Consider the following 21,944-nt stretch of genomic DNA (forward strand, 5'->3'; position numbering starts at 1 on the left):
AGCTTACGGTGTGTAAATGCGTCAGCCAATAAGCTAGAGCACCTGCCGCCATCCAGCCTATCAGAGGAAAGCAACAGCATCCTGCAAGAACTGTACCTGACCAATAACCGGCTGACGGATAAGTGTGTACCCCAGCTAACCGGCCATACACATCTTCGTGTTCTGCACATGGCCTACAACCATCTCCAGACCTTTCCAGCCAGGTAAAGAACTTACATTATCCTTCGTTTACTCTTCTCTTCATTTCTGAAACTGTATTTTTCATTAAGGCTAGAACTAACAATATGTACTAAACAATTAATGTAATGTGACATTGTCTTTCAATTACATCATACTGTACATACTCTTTCTTTGACATTGCTGTGGCTATTGGCCAACATATACACAAGATATATTAGCGATTGATAGCTGGCCGATACATATCTCTATCTTTACGCTTACTTTGAAATATACTGTATGAATATCTTATATTCTATTATAAAAGGAATACTAGTTATTGAACAATTATTATTATTTTCCACAGAAAACCAAAAAAGGAAGATAATAATTTACAAGGATATAAAGAATGAGTTATGCAGTAAATCTGCACATGAAAAAATGACCCATTAGCTAATGGATTTATCATCATTTTACATACTGAACTCACCCAATGCTTCCCCCTCGTTCTTCAGTAAAATGGCCAAGTTGGAGGAGCTGGAGGAGGTGGACCTGAGCGGGAACATGCTGAAGACTGTGCCCACAACCATCATGAATTGCCGGCGAATGCACACACTCATCGCCCACTCCAACGCCATCGAGGTGTTCCCTGAGGTCATGCAGCTGATGGAGATGAAAGTAAGACAGTAGTAATGCATCATAACATCTCTGTGCATCTTAATGTACAGTAGGCGTACGAGACCCCCAGTTTGAACTGTGTGTGAGTGTGTGTGAGTGTTCACATATTTGTCTCTGTTGCCAGTGTGTGGATCTGAGCTGTAATGAGCTCAATGAGATCACACTACCAGAGAATCTGCCTCCAAAGCTTCAGGAGCTGGACCTGACTGGAAACCCCCGTCTCAACCTGGATCACAAGACCCTCGAGCAGCTCAAGTATGTCATTGTTTGTCTCTGTAGGTCTTTTGTTACTGTAGTAATGTGACTATAACCTACATTTTGCACAGAAGTATTGCATTTTTCATCACGTGTAGTATTGGCTCGGTTTACATTTAGGTTTAAAGGTTAAAAGGCTTCATTGTCATATGCAAAGCTACAGTGTAGTTATAGCAATAACAATGTTAAGTCCCTGGGTCCTCCAACAATGCAACTTAAACATCTATAAGACAAAAAACTATTTAGAAAATAAGAAAACTATAAGAATAGGTCAAGAAGTAATGTAAGAGATGATGAGCTAAAAATAGAAGGTCAAATTAAATGTTATACAGTGAAAGAAAATACTGCTTATTGTAATAATCGATAAATATGTGAGATTTATATATTTTTGTTACTTGCAGTTTTTTGTTCTTCTAACATATTTATTGCTGTCTCCCAAATAACTTTATTTGTACATATACTTATCTAACCTTTAATGGTATAAACCATTGTATAAAAGTACCCTGAGTAAAATACTGTGAGTGGCTCCTGTGTCTTTACAGTGAATGTCATCTATTGTATGTTTTGTTGTTTTTCAGTAATATTCGCTGCTTCCGTATTGATCCGCCTCCAACCTTCTCGTCGAATGAGGCATCTGGTGGGCCTGCTGTGTGGAGTCATGGTTACACAGAGGCCTCGGGCGTTAAGAATAAGTGAGTCAAATTCAGTCAATGACAAGAAAAACAACCACCTTCACACTAATCCAGTGAAGCAACACTAATCCAAACCTCTCCAGGACGTGCATTGTTAAAGCCAGAGGACTAAAACGAGGGAAATATTGAAACAGTGCCTTTTGGTAAAAATGAATCATGCATACTTCCGTGCCAGAATTCTTTGTATGGGCTAAAATGTCAATTCAACACTTTTAACGTGCTTTCTAAAGGAGTGATTCGAGCAATTGTACCTAATGTTTCCACTTAAGTGTTCAATCACATCTGCTTTGATGATGGAAGTTCTGCTGTACAGTCAAATTACCATAGTTTTCCCCCATGATTATTAGTAAGTGAGGTACTAGATCAATGTTGATTTTTGAATCCCTCATTGTTTCCTCACTGAGCACATGCCTCAATAACGCCATGGCCTTCTTTTGTTTTCTTTTCAGACTGTGTGTTGCGGCTCTTTCAGTGAACAGTTTCTGCGGGAGTCGTGAGGCTCTGTATGGTGTGTTCGATGGTGATAGGAATGTGGAGGTGCCCTACTTGTTGCAGTGCACAATGAATGACGTGTTGGCTGAAGAAATACACAAGACCAAGAGCAAAGAGGACTACATGACCAACACCTTCCTTGTTATGCAGAGGTACAGTACATGGCACTTTTATCAATTCATACTTTTCATGCTTTTTAAACTTCTTGCACAAATTACATTTGAAACAAATTGAGACTAGAACTTTGAAATATTGACTCTGTCCACTCTTTCTTTGCCACCATAGAAAACTGGGAACTGCGGGGCAGAAACTGGGTGGCTCAGCGGCTCTGTGTCACATCCGCCATGACCCCACTGACCCCGGGGGCTGCTTCACCCTCACAGCTGCTAATGTGGGCAAGTGCCAGGCCATCCTGTGCCGTGATGGAAAGCCATTATCGCTGTCTCTGCTCCAAAATATTGGGCTTGAGGAAGAATACCGCAGGATCAGGCAGCACAGGGCTATCATCACTGAGGTAGACATCCTTGAAATCCCTAGTATATTGAAATCAATGTAAAGTACATTCATGTCATTTAAAATACAAGCTGCATAAACTCAATATTGATGTTTATACTCTATTCTACAGGACAACAAGGTGAATGGTGTGACCGACTCAACGCGAATCATGGGTTATTCCTTCCTCTATCCATCGGTTATACCCTGTCCCTACGTGCAGACAGTCACTCTCACCCCCCAGGATGAGTTTTTCATTCTGGGTAGCCGGGGCTTGTGGGATGCTGTGTCTCCCACCGAGGCAGTGGAGGCTATTCGAAACGTCCCTGACGGCCTGGCTGCTGCGAAGAAGCTGTGCACGCTGGCGCAGGGATACGGCTGCACCGACAGCCTCAGCGCAGTTGTGGTCCAGCTCAGTGTGAGTGAGGACTGCTGCTCCTGCTGCTGTTCAGAGCCTCCCCAGCCCCCTCCCAGCCCCGGCCTGGGCCCCTACCCCCCGTCGTCTTCTGCCATCAAGGAGCGGCCCTCAGACGGCTCCCTGCCAGTCCCTTCCTCCTGCAGTGAAATCAGCAGTGAGATCAGCACCAGCGAGATGAGCAGCGAGGTGGGCTCCACAGCCTCATCAGATGAACCACCGCAGAGCTCCTTGGTGCAGCTGCACGAGCAGCCCCACCATCCAAACCTCCCCCTGCACCATCAGGCCCACTCGCTATCCCTGCAGCACCAACAGGCCCACACAAGCACCCAGCACTGCCAGTACCTGTTCCCGGGTTCAGAGCTGCCGTCTTCCCGCAGCTGCTGTGCCCTCCATCCTGCATGTTTAGCGGGGTCCTTCCAGAGGCAGCTGTCCAGCGCCACCTTCTCCAGCGCCCTGTCTGACAACGGGCTGGACAGCGAGGACGAGGAGCCCATCGCCGGTGTGTTCTCTAACGGGAGCCGTGTGGAAGTAGAGGCGGATATCCACTGCCTCAAAGCAGAGTCCGCCTCCTCCTCATCACCGCAAACATCATTACCTTCATCCTCCAGCCAAGAGGGCCCCATGCTGACTCACCCCCCACCACCGTGCACCCCAGAGCCCCTGGAGGAAGCGGTCGCCATGGGCCTCGGGGAGGCTGAGAATGGGTTAGAGAGAGATGAGTCATGGCAGGGAGTGGGAGCAGGAGGCGGGGACGGCGGGAAGTCTACAGGCAAGAGCAGGCCAAATGGGTCGGTGGCACGTCAGGAAAGAAGTCACAACCTGATTGAGGTGGCCGCTGATGCTCCCTCTAAGAAGTCGGGGGGTTACTTCACAGCTCCAGCCCAGCCCGACCCAGATGACCAGTTCATCATCCCGCCGGAGCTGGAGGAGGAGGTGAAGGAGATCATGAAGCAGCATCAGCAGAAACAGCAGAAGCCGCCTGGGACCGATCAGCCCACAGACTACTACGACACCCCTCTCTGAACAACAACAACACGACTACAGCCTCATCTCACTCCCAGCTGCAGCATGCACAGAAGCTTACTGTACCATTGACCTAACCAGTCTGATGTACCGAACATGGACACAAACAAATGAGTTTCCTCAAGAGGCTCTAAAATGCACAGTTGGATCATTCTTCTTTTTTTTTTTATATATAGCCTTCTTTGCTGTAAACAGCCACATCATTGGAGATCCATGCACTGTAACCTGACCCTCCCACTTCTACCCAAACTACTCGTAGAGTTTAAAAAGCAAATGATCCCTTTAATGACACTCAACCCTTTTGGAAAGGCTTTTGATGTTCATAGTTGTGCCCTTCTCAAAGACTGTGTAACGTTGTTTTTACATTAGACGACCAGCTGAGTATGTTTGCAACACTAGTCTTTTTGCAATAGCATTAGCTCGCCACAACACTTGTTTATATGGATAACAGTTCCATGGTTTGTTTGTTTGTTTTGTAAGAACTTACCATATCTTTTAATGTGAAAGCAGTGAAGTTGCTGAAAGAACTTTTTAAAACAAAGACACATCATCTTTTTATTATCAGTGAACTTTGTTGAATGGTACACCAGTAATACCACACTTAACTGTTGTAGATAGGGCACTTAAAATACTGTATTTCTTCAGTAAATCATGGCTCTTGGCCTGTAAAATGGCATAGAAATTTTTTGTAGAAATGTGAAATACTAACTCCTAGGAGTTGCATACTCTTTATGGTGACTCAGTCACTTTTACTAATCTTCTCTGAGAGAAACGGTGATTTTTTTCCAATGATTGTAAATAAGAGAAATGTTGTATACTGATGCTTTTAAAAGGAACTACGTACCTGTATGTCGGTGAAGGTTTTAGTGGTGAGGAGGACGTGAGGTTCACCAAGAATTTGCTAATTTGCTGTTATGGAGATGTCACCCCCTCTTTTTATCTTACAGCGTAGACCCACAAATACAACACACACAGACACACACAGACACACATGTTAATGTGCAGAAAAACCCAACATTCCATGCAATATAACTACACAAAGTTGCCATGGTTTGCTCCACTTTGTTTGATTGTGATGTCCTGTAGTCGTCACTGTATCTAATGAACACTAATAGACAGATTGTTGCATGCACACTTGCATGCACGCACATACATACACAAAAACACACAAACACAGACTCCCACACACAATATTAGTCCCAGCTCCCTCCTACAGTAGCTGTTATCACCGGCATGACTGTGTCAAGTTCAGTAATACAAACAAATATATCCACATGGAAAAGAGACAACACAGATGTTCCTGTCTTTGATATAATAAATTTTAAATTTGTGAATATAAGTCATGCTGTCTTGGATGTGTCTTAATGATGAGTTTATGTTAAATGTGAAAAGATTCATATTAGACTTTGGAATTTCAAAATCATTTATTTGAAATGAGGATCTTGGTTCGCTTGAGTGTTTTTACATTGAATGACCAGAAGAGGGCAATCTCACATAGTGATATGATCATCTTCTACACAGTATGGAATTGCTTTACCTTTAAGCACTGGAGTTAAAAGTCTTTCATCTAGAAATGCAAAGCGGTTTATCAAAAGCATTGAACATGAATGATCAATTTAGCATAATCATTGAACTGAAAATATCATTTTTTTTCTCTTACATTTTTGTGGTTTTCTTTTGTTCAAAAAGTTATCAATGGAAAGTTGAGGGACTTGCACTACAGTTTGTAATTGGCGCCCATGTTTTCCATGACAACACTGTTGCCATTACTGCGTTTCTTATACTTCTTCTTCAAACAGATGACGCTGACTGCTGTAACCACTAGCATTACTCCCAGTACAGACAGAGAAGAGGCAAGTGCAAGGTTGGTTTTATCTGAGGTTGAGCCCTTGTGCTGACAGCTGTTCCCGTAGTACCACCAGTCATCGCCCACCACACACCTGGAGATCAGAAAGGAGAGGATGAGAGACAATGTACCCAAAGGTTTTCCCAGCATTTATAGAAGGTGATGGAAATTGTGTGGAAGAACTTACAGTAAACTAATTAAACAAGTTGAAAAAGAATCAAAAAGGAAACGTTTTGCTATATTTTTCTAGCTTCATTTATATGAAGTGCTGTTTGGGGAAATTGACCATCAAATATTGGTTATACCAGTTCTAATTAAATGTTCCTACAACATTTTATATAAAAAGGGACAGTGCTTGGGGGCATCAATGGTTCGGTTTTTGTCGTGGTGTGTCCTGATGTAGATTTTGAAGGGGATCATTTTAAGGTTAATGAAAAAACACAATGATAAAAACACAGAGCACTGAAAAGAGTACCAAATATTACACCGTGATCCCTTTAAAAATGTGTTTTGCAATGCGCTTATTTGCTTTCTAGGAGATAATTATAAGATACAACAATGTATTATGTACTGAGAGAGAGACACCTTTTTATTGAATTTTAGAATTCAATAAATTCAGCCAGGTATTTCTTTATTGATTTTTATTAGCTATTTATTTTCTCCGTTAAAAGTTTTTGTGCAGCAACAACCTTAAAGGGGACCTACATGTATCATGCAAAATGCACTTTTTGATAATCCATGATATGGCGTTTCATCACAGCAGTATTTAGTTTAGTAAGTAGCTGCTGCCGGGTCCCGCATGACCTCAGCCTCCTCCTCTTTTTTTCGTATCAATTTAATTAATTATATTTTTAAGCTTAATACATAAAATCAGCACTTTTGAAACAGGAAGTGAAATGGAGAGATATGAGGCATGGCTAGAATGGGTGATCTGTTTGGTATTTTGAGCAAAACACTTCATAGACGTGTTTTTTATATATTTATCTGAGACCTATGATATTGAGTAAAAATAGCATGATAGGTGACCTTTTAAGATCTATAAAACAGCTGATTTTTTTCATAAAAATATAGTACAAAATAGACAACCGATTAAAAACGTGTCTGTCTTACGTGTTGAGTGTAGTAAGAGAATGTTGCATTGATTTTTACTCATTGGTTTGCATAACATGGAAGCTATGAAATAAAAAATAAATGAAATGATCTTATATTATAATACCACAAAGCCATGAAGAAGAGCGTGAGAATGTATTTTGCATTAACAGCATAGTGATTGCAGGGTCAGTCAGAGCTCTCACCTGCAGGCAGCCTTCCCTTCAGCCACCACACACACACCCTCATTCAGACACTGCACATTGAGGCAGACACCAGGGGGTGCTGTGGTGTTAGGTTGCTGGGTCGTGGTCGCAGGTTTCTGGGTCGTGGGAGGTATAGGCTGGCTCAACGTCAAATGAGACACATCTGAAGAAGAAAGCAAATGAAAGAGCAGGTATTGCATTGACTGCAGTGTTTTCTAAACAATTTTGTGAATAAATCATGGGTGTAATCATGCCCCACAGGTGTTAATGATCACACAAATATGCAATTGTGTGCGGTAGCCCCTGATGATTATTTAGCATATTAATTAATACATATTGTATATGACGGGATGGGTGTGTTTCTTTTAACATAAATAGCAATACAGTCCTCATAGCTTCAAAGGGGCAAATTACAAATGAAATGTATTGAGTTTATAGTGCAATACGGTGCTTTTACCCTCCATGGTAAGGAGAAAGATGGCATCTCCCCCCTTGATAAAGTCCCTGCTCTTGGCTCTGAGGTGGGTGAGATACACTACAGTGCCGGCCCCTGGCCCTCGGAAATACTTGGACCCATCTGCTTGTGTGACCTCAACGCCCACCTTGCGAGGGTCGTCCCAGAAAAACGTGTCGGAGCCTGTTTAAAGGAATATTGAAAGGTTTTACAACATAGTATTTTCATGATTTAGTTTAATGTAAACAATCATCAACGTGAATCTTTTTGACAGTTGATGTTGCTGCACCTGTTGGCTTCATGTTGGGGTCAGTGGTGACACTGCGCTGGTTGGACATGCGCTTTTGGATGTGTGCGTGTTGGTCCATCAGCATCATGGTTATCTGTTTCCAGGGGCATGGCCATTTCCGTCCAACATCGCCTTCACGGGCCACTAAATGAGCATAGGCCGACAGCTCCCCAGGGTAGCCTGTCTTACCGCTGGGGTACAGCTCCATTTGGAAGGTGTAACCTTCCTTAGAGGTGAATGGTGGGCTGAAGATAGATGTGTTTGCCGGGGTGTTGTCCATAACGTTAGCGAAGTCTTTCACCCGCCATATAAACTCTGGGCAGGTGGTCTCAGAGAGGTTGATGTCATCCAGTGACAGTCCTCCTGCTAAGGGCCCAGAACCCTCTTTGGACCCTTGAAAGACAACTCGGAATTTATTTTTGACGTCTAGACTCACATGGTGCAGTTGCCACTGCTCCTGAGGGGACCCTGTTGAGGTAAAACATTGATTTGATTGAACAGCAATTCTTTGATAGCCACACTTCACAAGCAAAATTGTAACACTTTGAGCTGTAGTGAAATGTAGTCAAATGTACCATCTATGGTCTGTATAAGGCGCAGTTTTCCGTTGGGGTTAGATGTGTCATATTCTCTGACATGGATCTTCAGTGAGTCGCTGGGGCCGGCGCTGTTGTAGTAGAAGAACTGCAGACACTGGTATCCTCTTTTGGGGTAAATGATCCTGCCCTCCAGTAGAGCCATATCCCCATTACTGGCTGCACTAGTGTTGAAGTGCATGAAATACCCCGAGCCTAAAGATACAAATTTCACTTGATTAAAAAGGTCAGTACCTAAGCATTAGGTCTACATTTTTATTTTAATGCTTTTTGCACAGAAGGTGATAAGAAGAAGTTTACAAGCCAATGTATCATATAGAAATGATTATATAATGTATTAACCGTTATCAAGTCTATCTCAAAGACTGTTCCCTTCCAAATGCATATTTAATATAGGAGATTTGGAACAAAACATTTTTCAATTGCATTTTAGAGTTCAGTGGTGAAGAGGCTCCATCCATTCAACTCAAATAAATCAAGTGGGTATCTTTTCAAATGTGGGTGTTGACATTCCCTCTATTTTTTCTAGTTGCTTTGTAGTAGAGGCATTTTATCACAGCATGAGAATGTCATACTAAGATGACAGTATCAAGAAGGTACCCACTTGATTTGGCTGCTGAAGCGAGACTCTAGTTTTGGTTGAGCTTTGGAAAAACCTTTTACAGACAAGGGCTGTTTTTTTATCAATTGTATTTCAATTGTTTTTTCAGACATGCCGTATAGGTATCTGCGTACGTTTCGGAGACAGACTTGAAACAAATGAAAAAGTAAACCTTTGATGCAGAGCTGTGCAACTGACTACACCATGTCCGTGCACGATAATTCTCACCGGTGCATTTGCCCATGTTGGAGTAGTCAGTGTTGGGTCCTCCCTCAGCTTTGGCAATCCTAACCCAGTCTGCTGTTTTCCCTTCTCCCTGGATCATACCGCAGATGTTCTCACGTTCAAAGTCACATGAGTCCAGAAAAGTGGACCCTTCGGCTATAAGACATTGCATAAACATACTCGGGTTTAGGACTTTGAACTGCTATAAACTGATCAACTATTCAGGACAATGTTTTGCTTATCTACATATTTCCATTTGGCAAAAAAATCTAAAGATAAGCCATCTAATTGACATTTAAAAATGACATAAGAGAATACGGTGTAAGAAGAATGGTGGTATGAACTGACACAACACTTCTCCTCAAGATAATACAATTTCACTTTTGTTGTTGCCTCTTACTGCAGTTATAGAGGCGGTGCAGCTTGAGCAGGTCGCTGTCACTGAACTCCATACGCTGGCCAATGACATCACTGAAAGCAGGGATCTTGGTGACGATGGTGGGCTCTGCCTCTGTGCCGTTACGGAAAGCGTTTTTACTGTAGTGCATCATGGAGCCGTAGTCATAGGGCACGCCCAAAGAGCTGGAGGTGGTGTCGTCGTAGGTTTTAAAGTTGTGTTCCTTTCCTGTGGATCAGGTGTAAAGAGAGGTGTCAGTGCAGTTCCTTATCACAATGTGGGGGGGGATTAGAGGTGTTCATTAGGATCACTAATCAAAGTCGCCTATCAAGCTGAACCTCTTTAAAGACCTGATAAAAGATTGCTTATTCATCAAGGTACAATTTGTTTTAATGACAGATCGTAGGAGGAGCGTAGGTCAATGCAACCAAGATACAAGATGTGATATTCCTTTATGTCCTCATAATGATTATCTAGCTAAGATTATTCAACAAGTAAACAACACATGCATCAATCAAGCAATACATTAACTGCTGGATGAAGTCCTATGTAACAAACTTCTTCAATGATGTGTGCTTTTTTTACTGATTTGTTAGAGTATGCATTCAAAGAATCATCAAATCCTTTATTCTGCTTTAGTTGTCAAAGTAGTGGCAGGTTCATTACCCTCTGAGATGCGGTCCCACATGATATTAACATAATCATCACGGTCTGCCCTCGACTGCTCATGCCAGAAACCCAGAGCATGAAGGAACTCGTGTTCAATGGTGGCAATGCGGTCACAGTTACTCCCTATTGACAATCTCTGCTTCCCAACTCGCCGGTTTCCAACAGAGGAGAAACAGCTTTTGGATAAAATACATTCAAGGCTTTAATGAACATCACACTGAGAACTTTAGTTTGAATCATAGAATACAGTATAAATAATGAATTGATCCTTGAGAAAGTACATCTTGTCCTGCCTTCTAAAGACCATAACAGAATACAAATTCGTTTTTCCTTACCCGCCGCCTTTAAAGATTGAAATGTAGTTGTCTTCTCCGCTCCAAGGCTTGAACTCAATGCAGGTCTTCAGCCGGTACTGCTCAAAGGCTTTCAGAATCACACCTTTTGCATTGATCTCTGCAGAGAAGATGATAAAGCAATTATGTTGAAGATTATGAAAAATGTCTCACAGATCCTATACTATACTGTATAAAGTAATGCTATGAATATTCAAAAAAGTCCTTTAATTATTTAAATGTTAAGGTTCAAGATCACTCCCATAAGACTTGAATGTCTGAATCGACTGTAAATGACTGAACATCAAACATACAGTACATCATACCCCCTGTGGTGTACATGTTCTCACTCACTCGCTCTAACGCTTTGAGCACAAGTTTGACATAATTAAATATAACATACCAGTATATACAGATATTGGAAATATTATTTCAAACAAAATCAGTTTGTTTTAATGTTTCTGCTTGTTTAAACATTAGTCACTTAATTATGTGTTAATGCATCACCCATGTAAATGTTTCCTTTGGTCATTAAAAAGTATTTCTGTTTGTTTTCATATGTTGTCACTTGTTATCAAAAACACAAGCTCAGTCTATAGCAAAGACAAGTGTCACCACTTTTCTAAATATCGTATTTCAATGACATAAGAAGAAAATAAAAAACAAATTTAGGTAGGAATTTGTTTTTGACTTTTGCAATTGCTATTATTTTTGACATAATACAACAGTAGGGGCAAGGGGACCTACAACAGTGAGGAAGTCGAGCCAATGTCACTAAAACACAAGGGCTGAAGTCACTTAAGATTGTGTTACTTTTTTAAAACACTATATAAAATACTTAACTGCAAGTCCTGCATTTAACAATGTACTTAAAGAACCAAAAGGTAAAGTATTCTTTATGCAGAACGACCAGTCATTATTCATCATTGTATGATTGGATCAGTATTATCAATACATTGACGTGTATGCAGCACTTTAAAAACCTAGTTGGTAAAGATGAAGCTTTTATAACTGCTTTACTGTATGTAGTGTTGGGTGAAACAGCTTGTAAATCCAGGCGGCAACAGCCACTCTTACCTAAGTCATCTTCCATGTAGTATGGGATCGTCTTTGGCCACCTGTACTCATCTCCTAATATGGAATTTCTCGTTTGCCTCTGTAGCAGTCAATAAAAACAATCACGAAGACAGGAACTTTAACAGCTTTATTCCATATAGAAAAATAAATGAAGTTATATTGACATACCTGATCAAGCACGATGTCCCCCTCTACAAGATTCAACCCTGCGTCTATGGACACCACGCACAATAAACAAATGGTAAACAATGCTCTCTGAAAAGTACATAAAAAAACAATAATGGAGGTATGAGGATTAAAAATGTCGACATACCTTCATTGATGTCAAAAATGTCGAGGTCACGTCCACCGTCAACATCATAGTCTGTGAAATTGGTTGTGAAAATAACTGTTAAGAAACTTTACTGAAAAGAAAGAAAATCAGAATAGTGACAAAAGTCAATCTTGCTTGAAAAACAAAATAACTCACCGAATATTTTTGTTGTGGGCTAAACAAAAGATAACAAAAATGTTATTAATTTCAAGTTGATTTAAAGTTTCCAGTTATCAAACTACAGTACAACAAAATGAACCAATTCCTCACCAAGCAAAGGGTAGCACCACATAAGAGGCAGGCAATGTGAAGAGCAAATACACTCGTAGGTTTTCCCCCTGCCATGTCCTAAAATGTCCCTCTACATGGGACAGTGCAGACGACATGTACTGAGCTATTACTGAGCAGAAATAAGAGAGGTGCATGCAGGGGATAAAATGAAAGTGTATAATTGACAGAGCTGTAAAGGTTCTGGGTTATACAACAACTTTAAACGTCTCTGCTATCTGTTCACACATCTTTATACTTTTGCAGATAAGATGCAGAAAAACACAACATAAATCATGTAGCCTACTTACATTCCAGAATAAGACAAAGGATCAACTTAAAGGGAGTAATGTACTGTATTCCTAAATTATAATGATTTGTTTTAAGAAACTTTTCTTACAGTTATAGATATTAATTGCAGCTGTTCCACCCTATTCTAAGTGGAAGCATGATGGTGCCTTTTAATTTCAATTTCTGGCTTTGTGTTTCTTCACCTCTTACTCGTTTAATATTTAGGAGAGTGCATTTACGTAGTCACGTTGTGCCTCTCTTCCTCTGTTTCTGGCTGTTCTTTTCATACCCTTGTTTCTCTGAGAAGAGAAGAAATACTATTCTAAAAAGGAGCTGACACATGGTGTTTCTTCACTTGTACACTTGAGGGGTCAGAGTTCATATGGTGAGGGATTCCATGAGCGGTATGCGCCGGCCTGTGCCTTTACCTTGGACTTCTAATAGAACTGCTCGGGTCTTGATAGATTGAGTGGGGAAGTTCATGAGATCTTTCTAAAGGGTTATCAAGAATAACTTTTATCCAATGACCTTTTCCCTCTCTGTCTGTGTCTGTGTATTCTCTTGTTCAGATTAACCCAGCCAAATCTTTTTTTTTCTTGTTTTGTATCTATATCTACGCCGGGATCCGGAGTCGAGGCTGATCCTCTTGCTGTAGTCCTGTGTCTTGGATCCTCTATCCTGAGTTCTGGATTAAGTCGTGGACTTCGGGTCGTGGCTGAACCTGTCTCTGCGGTCCTGCCTTGGGTCTCGTCATGCTGCTTCCCTGATGGCTTCCACAGGATTGTAGATGAGATCCTCGTGGATTCATCTTCTTATTACAGACACATGCATTTCCTAACATTCGGTCTATATGCTGTAAAATGTATTATCTCTTCGATTTACACACGGCATCTATTGCACGTCTGTCCGTCCTGGGAGAGGGATCCCTCCTCTGTTGCTCTCCCTGAGGTTTCTCCCATTTTTTCCCCTTAAACTGTGGGTTTTTCTCTGGAAGTTTTTCCTTGTACGATGTGAGGGTCTAGGAAAGAGGGTGTCGTTTTTTTTCTCATACTGATATTCTGAACAATCTGTGCTGTTGTATTTGCTGTAAAGTGTCTCTACTGTAGGCTAATTTTATTATATGTACAGCACTTTGGCTCGACCAAAAATCGTTTATAAATGTGCTATATAAATAAAACTTGATTTGATTTAATTTTGATTTAAAACAATGATTTTGCTACTTTTGGTATGCTGATACTCATAAAATGCAGCCTCCAGAAATTCTTGGGCAGTTTTGTATTTTCCTCAGGGCTCTTACAGGCAGTTCAAAGCTCATTACAGGCCAATGTTTGGTTTATTCTTGTCATATATAACATTACCTTGGACTCTCTTGTTGCAAGGCTTCATGGGCATTTATGAAACGGCAGCTCTGACATACTGTACTAGGTCTATACAATTCCTTTGTTCTGCCCTCCAACAGTTACAGCTTACAGCAGATTGCAACAATATGCTTTTTGAATACTTCTATTTTTAGTTAATCCCTTACACAGCAGCACATGCAGAAGATGCACACAATGTTTACTGTCTATTGTTAACACTGCTTTGTGCTACATCGATTGTTGACTGATAGAATAGGAACCTCGGGTTCTTATCAACACAAAATGAGTACATCAAATCATTCCCCGCCGTCACTGTACTGACTCCAGAATCCAATCAAAGAAACATAATTATAATTGCCACTCAGCTGTCGCCAAAATGAAGTGGCCAAGGAGGCTTGAGGCCATTTTTTTTTTAACCTAAAATAAATTAAAACATGCAACAGCCTCCATAATGCGTATTAACAACAGCACAAGGCGGCTGTTTCAATATCACAGAATACATGTATTAACCAAATATATTTTGAATTCTCCCTATATTTTTCTGTCTCTCTCTCCCAACAGTATGTGCCTGCCACACTGACAAAGAAGCCAAGATTCCTCTTGTTTAAACCTTGAAAATGTTGTAGGTATTGTCCTCATTAAGGCCATAACATACTTTAGTCAATCCACTTTTTGGAGGTGGTTTTTTGCAGATATCTAGAGTTTTTAAATATACGTTTTAGCTATCATGCTCATGTCTTAGATAATTCAAATGTAGAACCTCAGTTCAGAATTAATTGAAAGGGCCCTATTATGCTTTTTGTGGGGTTTTCCCTTTCCTGTAGTGTCTTATTATTGGCTGTTGTGCATTTAAATGGTCTGCAAAATCGGCTAAAATCGCAGATTCCCCTCCAGAGATGTAGTGTTATCACTTTGTAACACTCGCACTTCTATTGGCTAGCGCTCCAAAACATTGTACATAAGCTAAGGGGTCAACAGCTCAAAGCAGATGACCAATCACAACCGAGCCGGCCAGCTCACCAATCAGAGTAGACTGGGCTCTGGTTTCAAACAGAGGGTGAAAAGAGGTGCTTCAGCACAGGCAGTATGAGAAAAATAAAGCACTTTTATATCATTAAAGCTTGTAAACATGTCAAGAAGAAAGTGAAGAATTTAGATTGAAATGATACATGAACACAAGTAAAAATGCTTGGAAAAGCAGCAGAATATTTGAACTGCAAACTTTTGAACTAACTTGATGGTGAATGATCTGTCGCCATGCCAACGGCATTGATGACATCCCATAATACGCTTAGATGCGTTGATGATTGATCGTTACCAAACCTGTGAAGTTTTGGGCCATTTAGAGCATTTTCACTGAAATTATGAGAAAACCGTGTTTCATGGTGAGCATTGTGTTGCCATGGCAACGGCATTTGAAAAAATCTCAAAACTGTCCCGTAGATGTCTTCACGGCTGGACTGTTAGCACACATGTGAAGTTTGAGCACTTTTTGAGTTATAGCGAGATCGTCTTTCATGGCGAGGGATGCGTTTCCATGGAAACCTAATATGATGAAACTCCTTAATTGACGTAGAGCTGTTGAGGGCTGGAGAGGTGATATACAGGTGAAGATTGTGGGACAACCGGGCCGTGTCCATTGGAGCTACAGCCGCAGCGACATCGTGTTTCATGGTGAGGGATGCGTTTCCATGGCAACAGCCTATGGTGAGGTCTCAGATTTGGCGTAAAGCTGTTGAGGCATGGACCGGTGATATACAAGCAAAGTTTGGGGGACGATCAGACCGTGTCCATTGGAGTTACAGCGACATCGTGTTTTATGGCGAGGGATGCATTTCCATGGAAACGGCATATGATGACACCCCATAATTGACGTAGAGCTGTTGAGGGCAGGACCATTAACCGTTATCTGAAGTCTGCTGCTCTGAGCATGTCAGTTGGAGTTATGACATCATCGTGTTCCATGACACAGGTGTTTATATTTTAGCTAACGACGTGTCCAGAGATGAAAGGTTTCCATGGTGATGTGCAGTAATCAGTTAGAGGAGAGCATTTTCATTGTTCTGAATGAGTGATAAACCTGTTACATGTGAACGTTTTGTTGAAGAACCGTAACAGATATCGGTGAAATTTCAACGCCTAAAGCATCTCAAGGACCTTGAGTATCTGAAGTGTAATTTTTGTGTACTTTCCGGTCAATAATGTGGCCTTTTTGGCAGATTAACTAAAGGTGTGCGGCTGCTGCTGTGAGGAAATATCAGTCTGAAATTACAATGGGCTTTAATGGAGACATGTTGAAAGTTTTTGTCACTTCATGCCCTCAAGAGGCATTTTGTTTAATTATTTTTGCATAATTATTTGTCATTTTTCAAGCTACGAGATGTTTTCCTACGTTTGTCATGAAAGATTATGTCTCAGGAATGTAGGGTTTGGGAATTATGGCAGGTTAAAAAAAAATAATGAAGGCAAACTTCAAGCTTTCCTACACTCTAGCTGTGACGCACGCACTCTAGTTAATGTTAAAATCTGAAGAAGGCCTCTTTATCAAGGTCTGAACAATGTTTAATATCTCTAAAAGTAAGAATCAGATTTAAAAGTTGTGTTACACGAATAATGTCAGAAAGATGTGTAACATTTTAAAGTTGGAATGAGGTTTCTGAGTGAAAGTATGAATGAACAGTTAGCAGTTGAAGTCGCATGAAGATTTGTTGAAGTCTGAAGAATTTCTCCATTGACTACCATGTTAAACATTTGATGAATTCTGGGATATATCTCGATATATCTCGAAAGTTATGAATGAGAAAAGTAATAGCCATTGATTCCCGACCGAGCTGAACGTTTTGATGTTTGAACGGAGTTTCTGCGATGTGGAATGTGGGAGCAGAAGAGGTGCAAAATCCCGGCGGAATAATAATAAAGAATTCGAAGAACAGATAGTTGGAATGCTGTATCAGCATTCGCACTAAATTAATATCTACATATGGTATGATACAGCGGCTTTCTCTAAAATCTCTTAACTAGCAGGATACTGGACACACACAATCCCTGGGGATCCTGCAAAGAAGTAATACTAACTATAATGTCAAAATGGTTGTGAAAATGGCCCATTACAGTAGAACTAGGACAAAGCTCAAAGCTCAAGGAAACAATCAAACACAGCTGTCCCATTGATGCAAACTTTGTTATGTAGTGTCATATTTTGGGCTGTGGTGATTACTTATTGATGTTTCCTGGCCTCTGCTGTATATTGCTCAAAAGATGAATTCATGCATTATATGTAACTATTAGAGCAGAACTTATGCAGTTCAGGCTCTGCATCTTTCCCCCTGTCACTGAACCCAAGAAGAATTAATACTAATATGTGGAGCAACTGAACATCTTTGCCAGAATGAAACCAGGTATACATTCCTGGTATGAAATCATGGTGCACCTCACTCCCTTATATGTATCAATCTCCCGTTACAGTGAAGTCCATACTAGAAAAATGCTTATGATATTGCAGTTTGAACATGACATGAATTTTAGTAAGCAAGACAAAAGGCAAAGCTTAGTTTCCCTTTACTCACTAAACCAGCTAAAAACCAGCACAATTGAAATGCTGCTGTATTCACATAGGAATACTTCTTTATAATAGAGGCAGTACTAGTCACTCACACTTATAGAGAGAAGGGCTTTAAATGAAATATATGATCTGTATATATGGGGCTGGGCAAATCATGTTCACTGACACCAGATGAGTTCAGTCCTGCTGTGAGTGCCTTCAGCTCAGCAGGACTTCAACCTTCCCTCCCCCACATTAATAATAGGCTCACTACTTTCATTGATCTGGGGATCAGAGGATGAATGCATCCGTACATTTCGTCCACATTAATATTTTAAAGTTTACACATGGATTCAGACTTGCATAGCATTTGGTAAAAAAGGGTTTTTGTTTTAAATTAAACATTGAAGGCATCAACGTACCTATACCTAGGATAAGACCCCGTCTGAACATATAAAACAGTCAGTCATACACATGTATCAGCACGCAAAAATAGTTTTAAAATGAAAAGGATCATAGTTATTTGCAGGTTGTTTTAATGAAAAAAACCGAATTTAGGACTTCATCTATGAGCTCTGAATTTGTATTGGTATTTATGTCTGTGTGTGGGTTTAGTTCTTTAAAAAAGCAAACTCATAACTAATAAATCCAAAACTTCTCAACAAATAAACTAACACACAAAGATTATGGCTAATGAATCTAAACAAATTAAAGTAAGAAGAAGAAGAGCTGAAAGGTGTTAGCACTTGATGGGGGTGGTCCCTTTTAAGGGCAGGCGATTATCCTCAGGACTTTTAACACAGGCCTTTGTGCCTCTCATTAATATAAAAATAGATCATAATTTCCAAATCAATGTGAAAAAAAACACCTTGGGTTGCTTGTTTAACTGTGCAGAATCTGAGAGTATAGATGGTTATGCATGGTTCATGTATAGTTTGTTTTGAAAATAGACTTATTTTTTTAAAACCTAAGAACAAAACACAACCTTTTAAAATCTAAAATGGGACAAAAGGAATCTAGGTGAGAGTTGTAGGAAAGTAATTGACAAGTATTATACATATACAGAAATGAATGTCCTGATAATTTAAAACACAACTAGTAGAAACTTTACTTTATCGGTCTCTACTGTTAATATGCTGATTTCATTTCCACGCAAATCGTTCCTTTTTTGCAATGTCTCTACCCAAAACTGCCAATAACAAGAAATCCCTTTTCGTCATCCTAATGTCAGTGGACACATGCACATACCACCAAACCACACAGTCAGGCAGAGATGGGAATTCATGGTCTGCTGATCATTTCATCTGCCTGCAAAGGCCAGAATTATTCCTAAACTTTACAGTCAGCGCTCAATGATCTATGGACTAACACATTTAAGCACTGGCTGATGGTGTTACTGCGTTGACACCCTGCAGGAAAACTACCACTGATATCTGAGTTTGTACTGCTTTTATGTAAGTGTTATAATTTAGATTCCTATTATCATGTTTACATAATCTTTTCAATTATGTGTTGTTTTTATTATTATTATTATTATTTTTTATTTATATATATTATTTTTTACTTTTTATCTCTTAAATTTGATCAGTGTCTTTTGTTGTGAAGCGCTACGGGATTTGTCTTGGCAGATGAGAAGTGCTATATAAATTCAAAGTATTATTATTATTATTGTATTATGGTTTGAATTGCAGTGTGGTGTTTCTGGGAGGTCTTGAAGCACAATGTCATATAAAACCAGAGGCCAAACATAATTCTCAGGTTTTGTTGATATTGGTCTCTTGCTTTCTATTTTCATATAGCTGCATGAAAAGTCTCACCTCTTGGGGCTAACTGAGACTTAAAATCAATGCAGCAAAAAAAGAAAAAAGTAAAAGCAGCACTAAAAAACTCATTGATTTTTTTGTGAAATAGAGCACTGCTCTTGAGAGGCTAACATCAAACTTGAATGAATATATATGTAAAATGCATACAATGACGCCTAGTGATAATGAAGCTCAGAAGAAATGTATGCAACGTATTTTAACAATAAATGTCCTTCTGTTGTAACGCATTTTCAAAACATGCACTAACCAGATATTGGACTTTAAATGGAAAACATGAAAAATGTATTGGCCCAAATATAATAAACACGAATGCTCTTCAGAGACTGTACATACATACACAAATTGCAGGTTATAATTGAAATGTTAATCAGATGGAAATCAAACTCGGGTGCATTTAATTCCCTATACAGTATATATATCTGTTTCACAAATAACAGCTTACATTGACCCTCTGTATGTGCATACAATCTTTCCTAAACACTGTTACCAATACATCGTGCTATGTTTTAGAAGAACTATGATTAATATTCTGCACAATCCTCTGGATATATGACTCTCTACAGGCAGCCTTTTCTCGCCAGGCAAAGTTTGCATCAAATGCTTATCCTGTATTCCCCGCAGATCACTTGGATGTTCATGCTCACGTTTATTTTATTATGGACATTTATTTATTTATACCATCTGTTACCATCACAATCAATCCTTCGGCCACAACATTACTCTTGGAATTCGGTTTTCATCTCAAAAGTGTTCACAATCCGCTGCAAACCTTCATTGTGTGTGTGTGTGTGTGTGTGTGTGTGTGTGTGTGTGTGTGTGTGTGTGTGTGTGTGTGTGTGTGTGTGTGTGTGTGTGTGTGTGTGTGTGTGTGTGTGTGTTGTGTGTGTGTGTGAGAGAGAGAGAGAGAGAGAGAGAGAGAGAGAGAGAGAGAGAGAGAGAGAGAGAGAGAGAGAGAGAGAGAGAGAAAGAAAGAAGAGTGCAAGTGGTAGGTAAGGCAATATTTGTACTGCTTATAACTCTTTTGAAGATAATTCATCCCCGCTTCCACTGTCTGCAAACTGGATTGTTTTCCTTCTCGCATTTCCTTGGGCAAATTAGAAAAATCATTTTCACGGGCCACTACTGTATATGTGCCCTTGACTCACAGAAATTGATTTCATTTTTTTTTTTGTGGGGGATATGTAATATCGAGATGTAATTAAATGCTACACATCCTTGCTGGCACAATGGGTGATTCATCACGAACAGGATGATTACAGGACTGAAATTGACATTCATCCTATAAAAACCTAAATATTCACATTTAACCATGTCAACCCCATGGACCCTTTGGAAAGTCAATTATTACAAACTAATGTGTGTGGAACAGGACTGCTCCGTCTTAAATCATTTCTATTTAAATTCCTGAGCAGGAGCAAGGTGTCCAAAGATGAAATGTTACAGTATTTCATGCTAAGTTACAGCCAAATGTGTGGAAAACGAAAACAACAGAAACGTTTGAATACTTTGCTTGTGTGCTGCGTAAAAGTATTTTGAAACTTACACATTATGGTTGAGTTGGCTTTGTGTTAGAGGATGTTGTGTTTGATAAGAAACAGAGGTTGTAAAGTTAATGTGGTGACTTTGGGATTTTGAAAGTGAAAAGTAACCCTCTTATTGTGTTCCACAACCATTGGGGGATGTTGTCTGAAAAGGGTAACAAATGCCAAATGTGAGTACCCAAAAGTCAGCACTTAACCTTGGTTAAGATTTGAAATTGAAATTGAAATTGCAAAAGCACTATGCTTAAGGAGTATAAGGAGCATAAGGAGTCTCTGTCCCCTGTAGTTTGTTGCCAAACAAAGTACAATTCTATTTTTATATATCATATGATAATAATTCTAAACTCTCTTAACTCTAATATCAATACAACTTGATCATGATGCATTTTATGCTTTAACCAGATTAAAAATAAATGTACTGTAGTTCCAGATGTCTATTAATATGAGTGATTACTTGAGCGTTTGTACAGTTGTGAATGGGTAAAATCCAAAGAGCATTTATGAATGGGTGGAGATCGAGGGCCATGTGCACTAGCATAAATGAGTTTTCTGACACTAGCCTGTATACAGGCACATTGTTAAGATTAAACAAACCCATAATGTGCTTTCAGGCATGAAAGCATTTTAATTTTGGAGATTATGATGACCAAAAATAGATTTACGTGAGTGAGCGTGTATGAGTGTTAATGGGTCTGGAGCTGCAGCTCATTACAATGAAGTATCCTGCTTCTCTTTACACCGAAGTGAGAGTGAGATACGCTCTCTTTGCTGCAGAGGAGCCACAACACCTCGGAGACTTCATCTGGCGCAAACTATACCCAAT

At 39.9% G+C, this 21,944-nt stretch overlaps 2 protein-coding genes across 2 annotated transcripts in view; one reads left to right on the plus strand and one right to left on the minus strand.

Annotated features, from left to right (window-relative positions):
- phlpp1 (PH domain and leucine rich repeat protein phosphatase 1) overlaps positions 1-5,545 on the plus strand; it is a 44,157-nt gene extending 38,612 nt beyond the window's left edge. Inside the window, exons 11-17 of the mRNA XM_034234538.1 lie at positions 3-203; positions 672-834; positions 959-1,089; positions 1,668-1,781; positions 2,231-2,425; positions 2,559-2,787; positions 2,899-5,545. Of these exons, the coding sequence (XP_034090429.1) occupies positions 3-203; positions 672-834; positions 959-1,089; positions 1,668-1,781; positions 2,231-2,425; positions 2,559-2,787; positions 2,899-4,206 (2,341 nt within the window). The 3' untranslated portion in view covers positions 4,207-5,545. The remainder of the gene's footprint in view (positions 1-2; positions 204-671; positions 835-958; positions 1,090-1,667; positions 1,782-2,230; positions 2,426-2,558; positions 2,788-2,898) is intronic.
- A 213-nt stretch (positions 5,546-5,758) lies between these two features.
- si:ch73-40a17.3 (meprin A subunit beta) lies at positions 5,759-14,250 on the minus strand. Its single transcript, XM_034234456.1, has 13 exons — positions 14,217-14,250; positions 12,301-12,375; positions 12,156-12,199; positions 11,988-12,066; positions 10,914-11,031; positions 10,576-10,754; positions 9,913-10,137; positions 9,516-9,668; positions 8,666-8,881; positions 8,091-8,558; positions 7,805-7,984; positions 7,348-7,510; positions 5,759-6,146 (listed from the first exon to the last, which is right to left on the minus strand). The coding sequence occupies exons 1-13, from the start codon at positions 14,248-14,250 to the stop codon at positions 5,924-5,926; spliced, it is 2,157 nt and encodes a 718-aa protein (XP_034090347.1). The 3' UTR covers positions 5,759-5,923.
- Positions 14,251-21,944: the final 7,694 nt, after the last annotated feature.

The sequence above is a fragment of the Gymnodraco acuticeps genome, unplaced genomic scaffold, assembly GCF_902827175.1.
Source record: "Gymnodraco acuticeps unplaced genomic scaffold, fGymAcu1.1, whole genome shotgun sequence".
NCBI classification, from domain to species: Eukaryota; Metazoa; Chordata; class Actinopteri; order Perciformes; family Bathydraconidae; genus Gymnodraco; species Gymnodraco acuticeps.

Bases quoted from the DNA above. Each gene is read 5' to 3' on its own strand.
- si:ch73-40a17.3 (XM_034234456.1), bottom strand. From the start codon at position 14,250: ATGCCCATGAAGCCTTGCAACAAGAGAGTCCAAG. The intron at 12,200-12,300 runs GTATGTCGACAT...TGGTGTCCATAG, and splicing joins CATTTTTGACATCAATGAAG to ACGCAGGGTTGAATCTTGTA. The intron at 7,985-8,090 runs GTGCAGCAACAT...TCCTTTAAACAG, and splicing joins CCCCAACATGAAGCCAACAG to GCTCCGACACGTTTTTCTGG.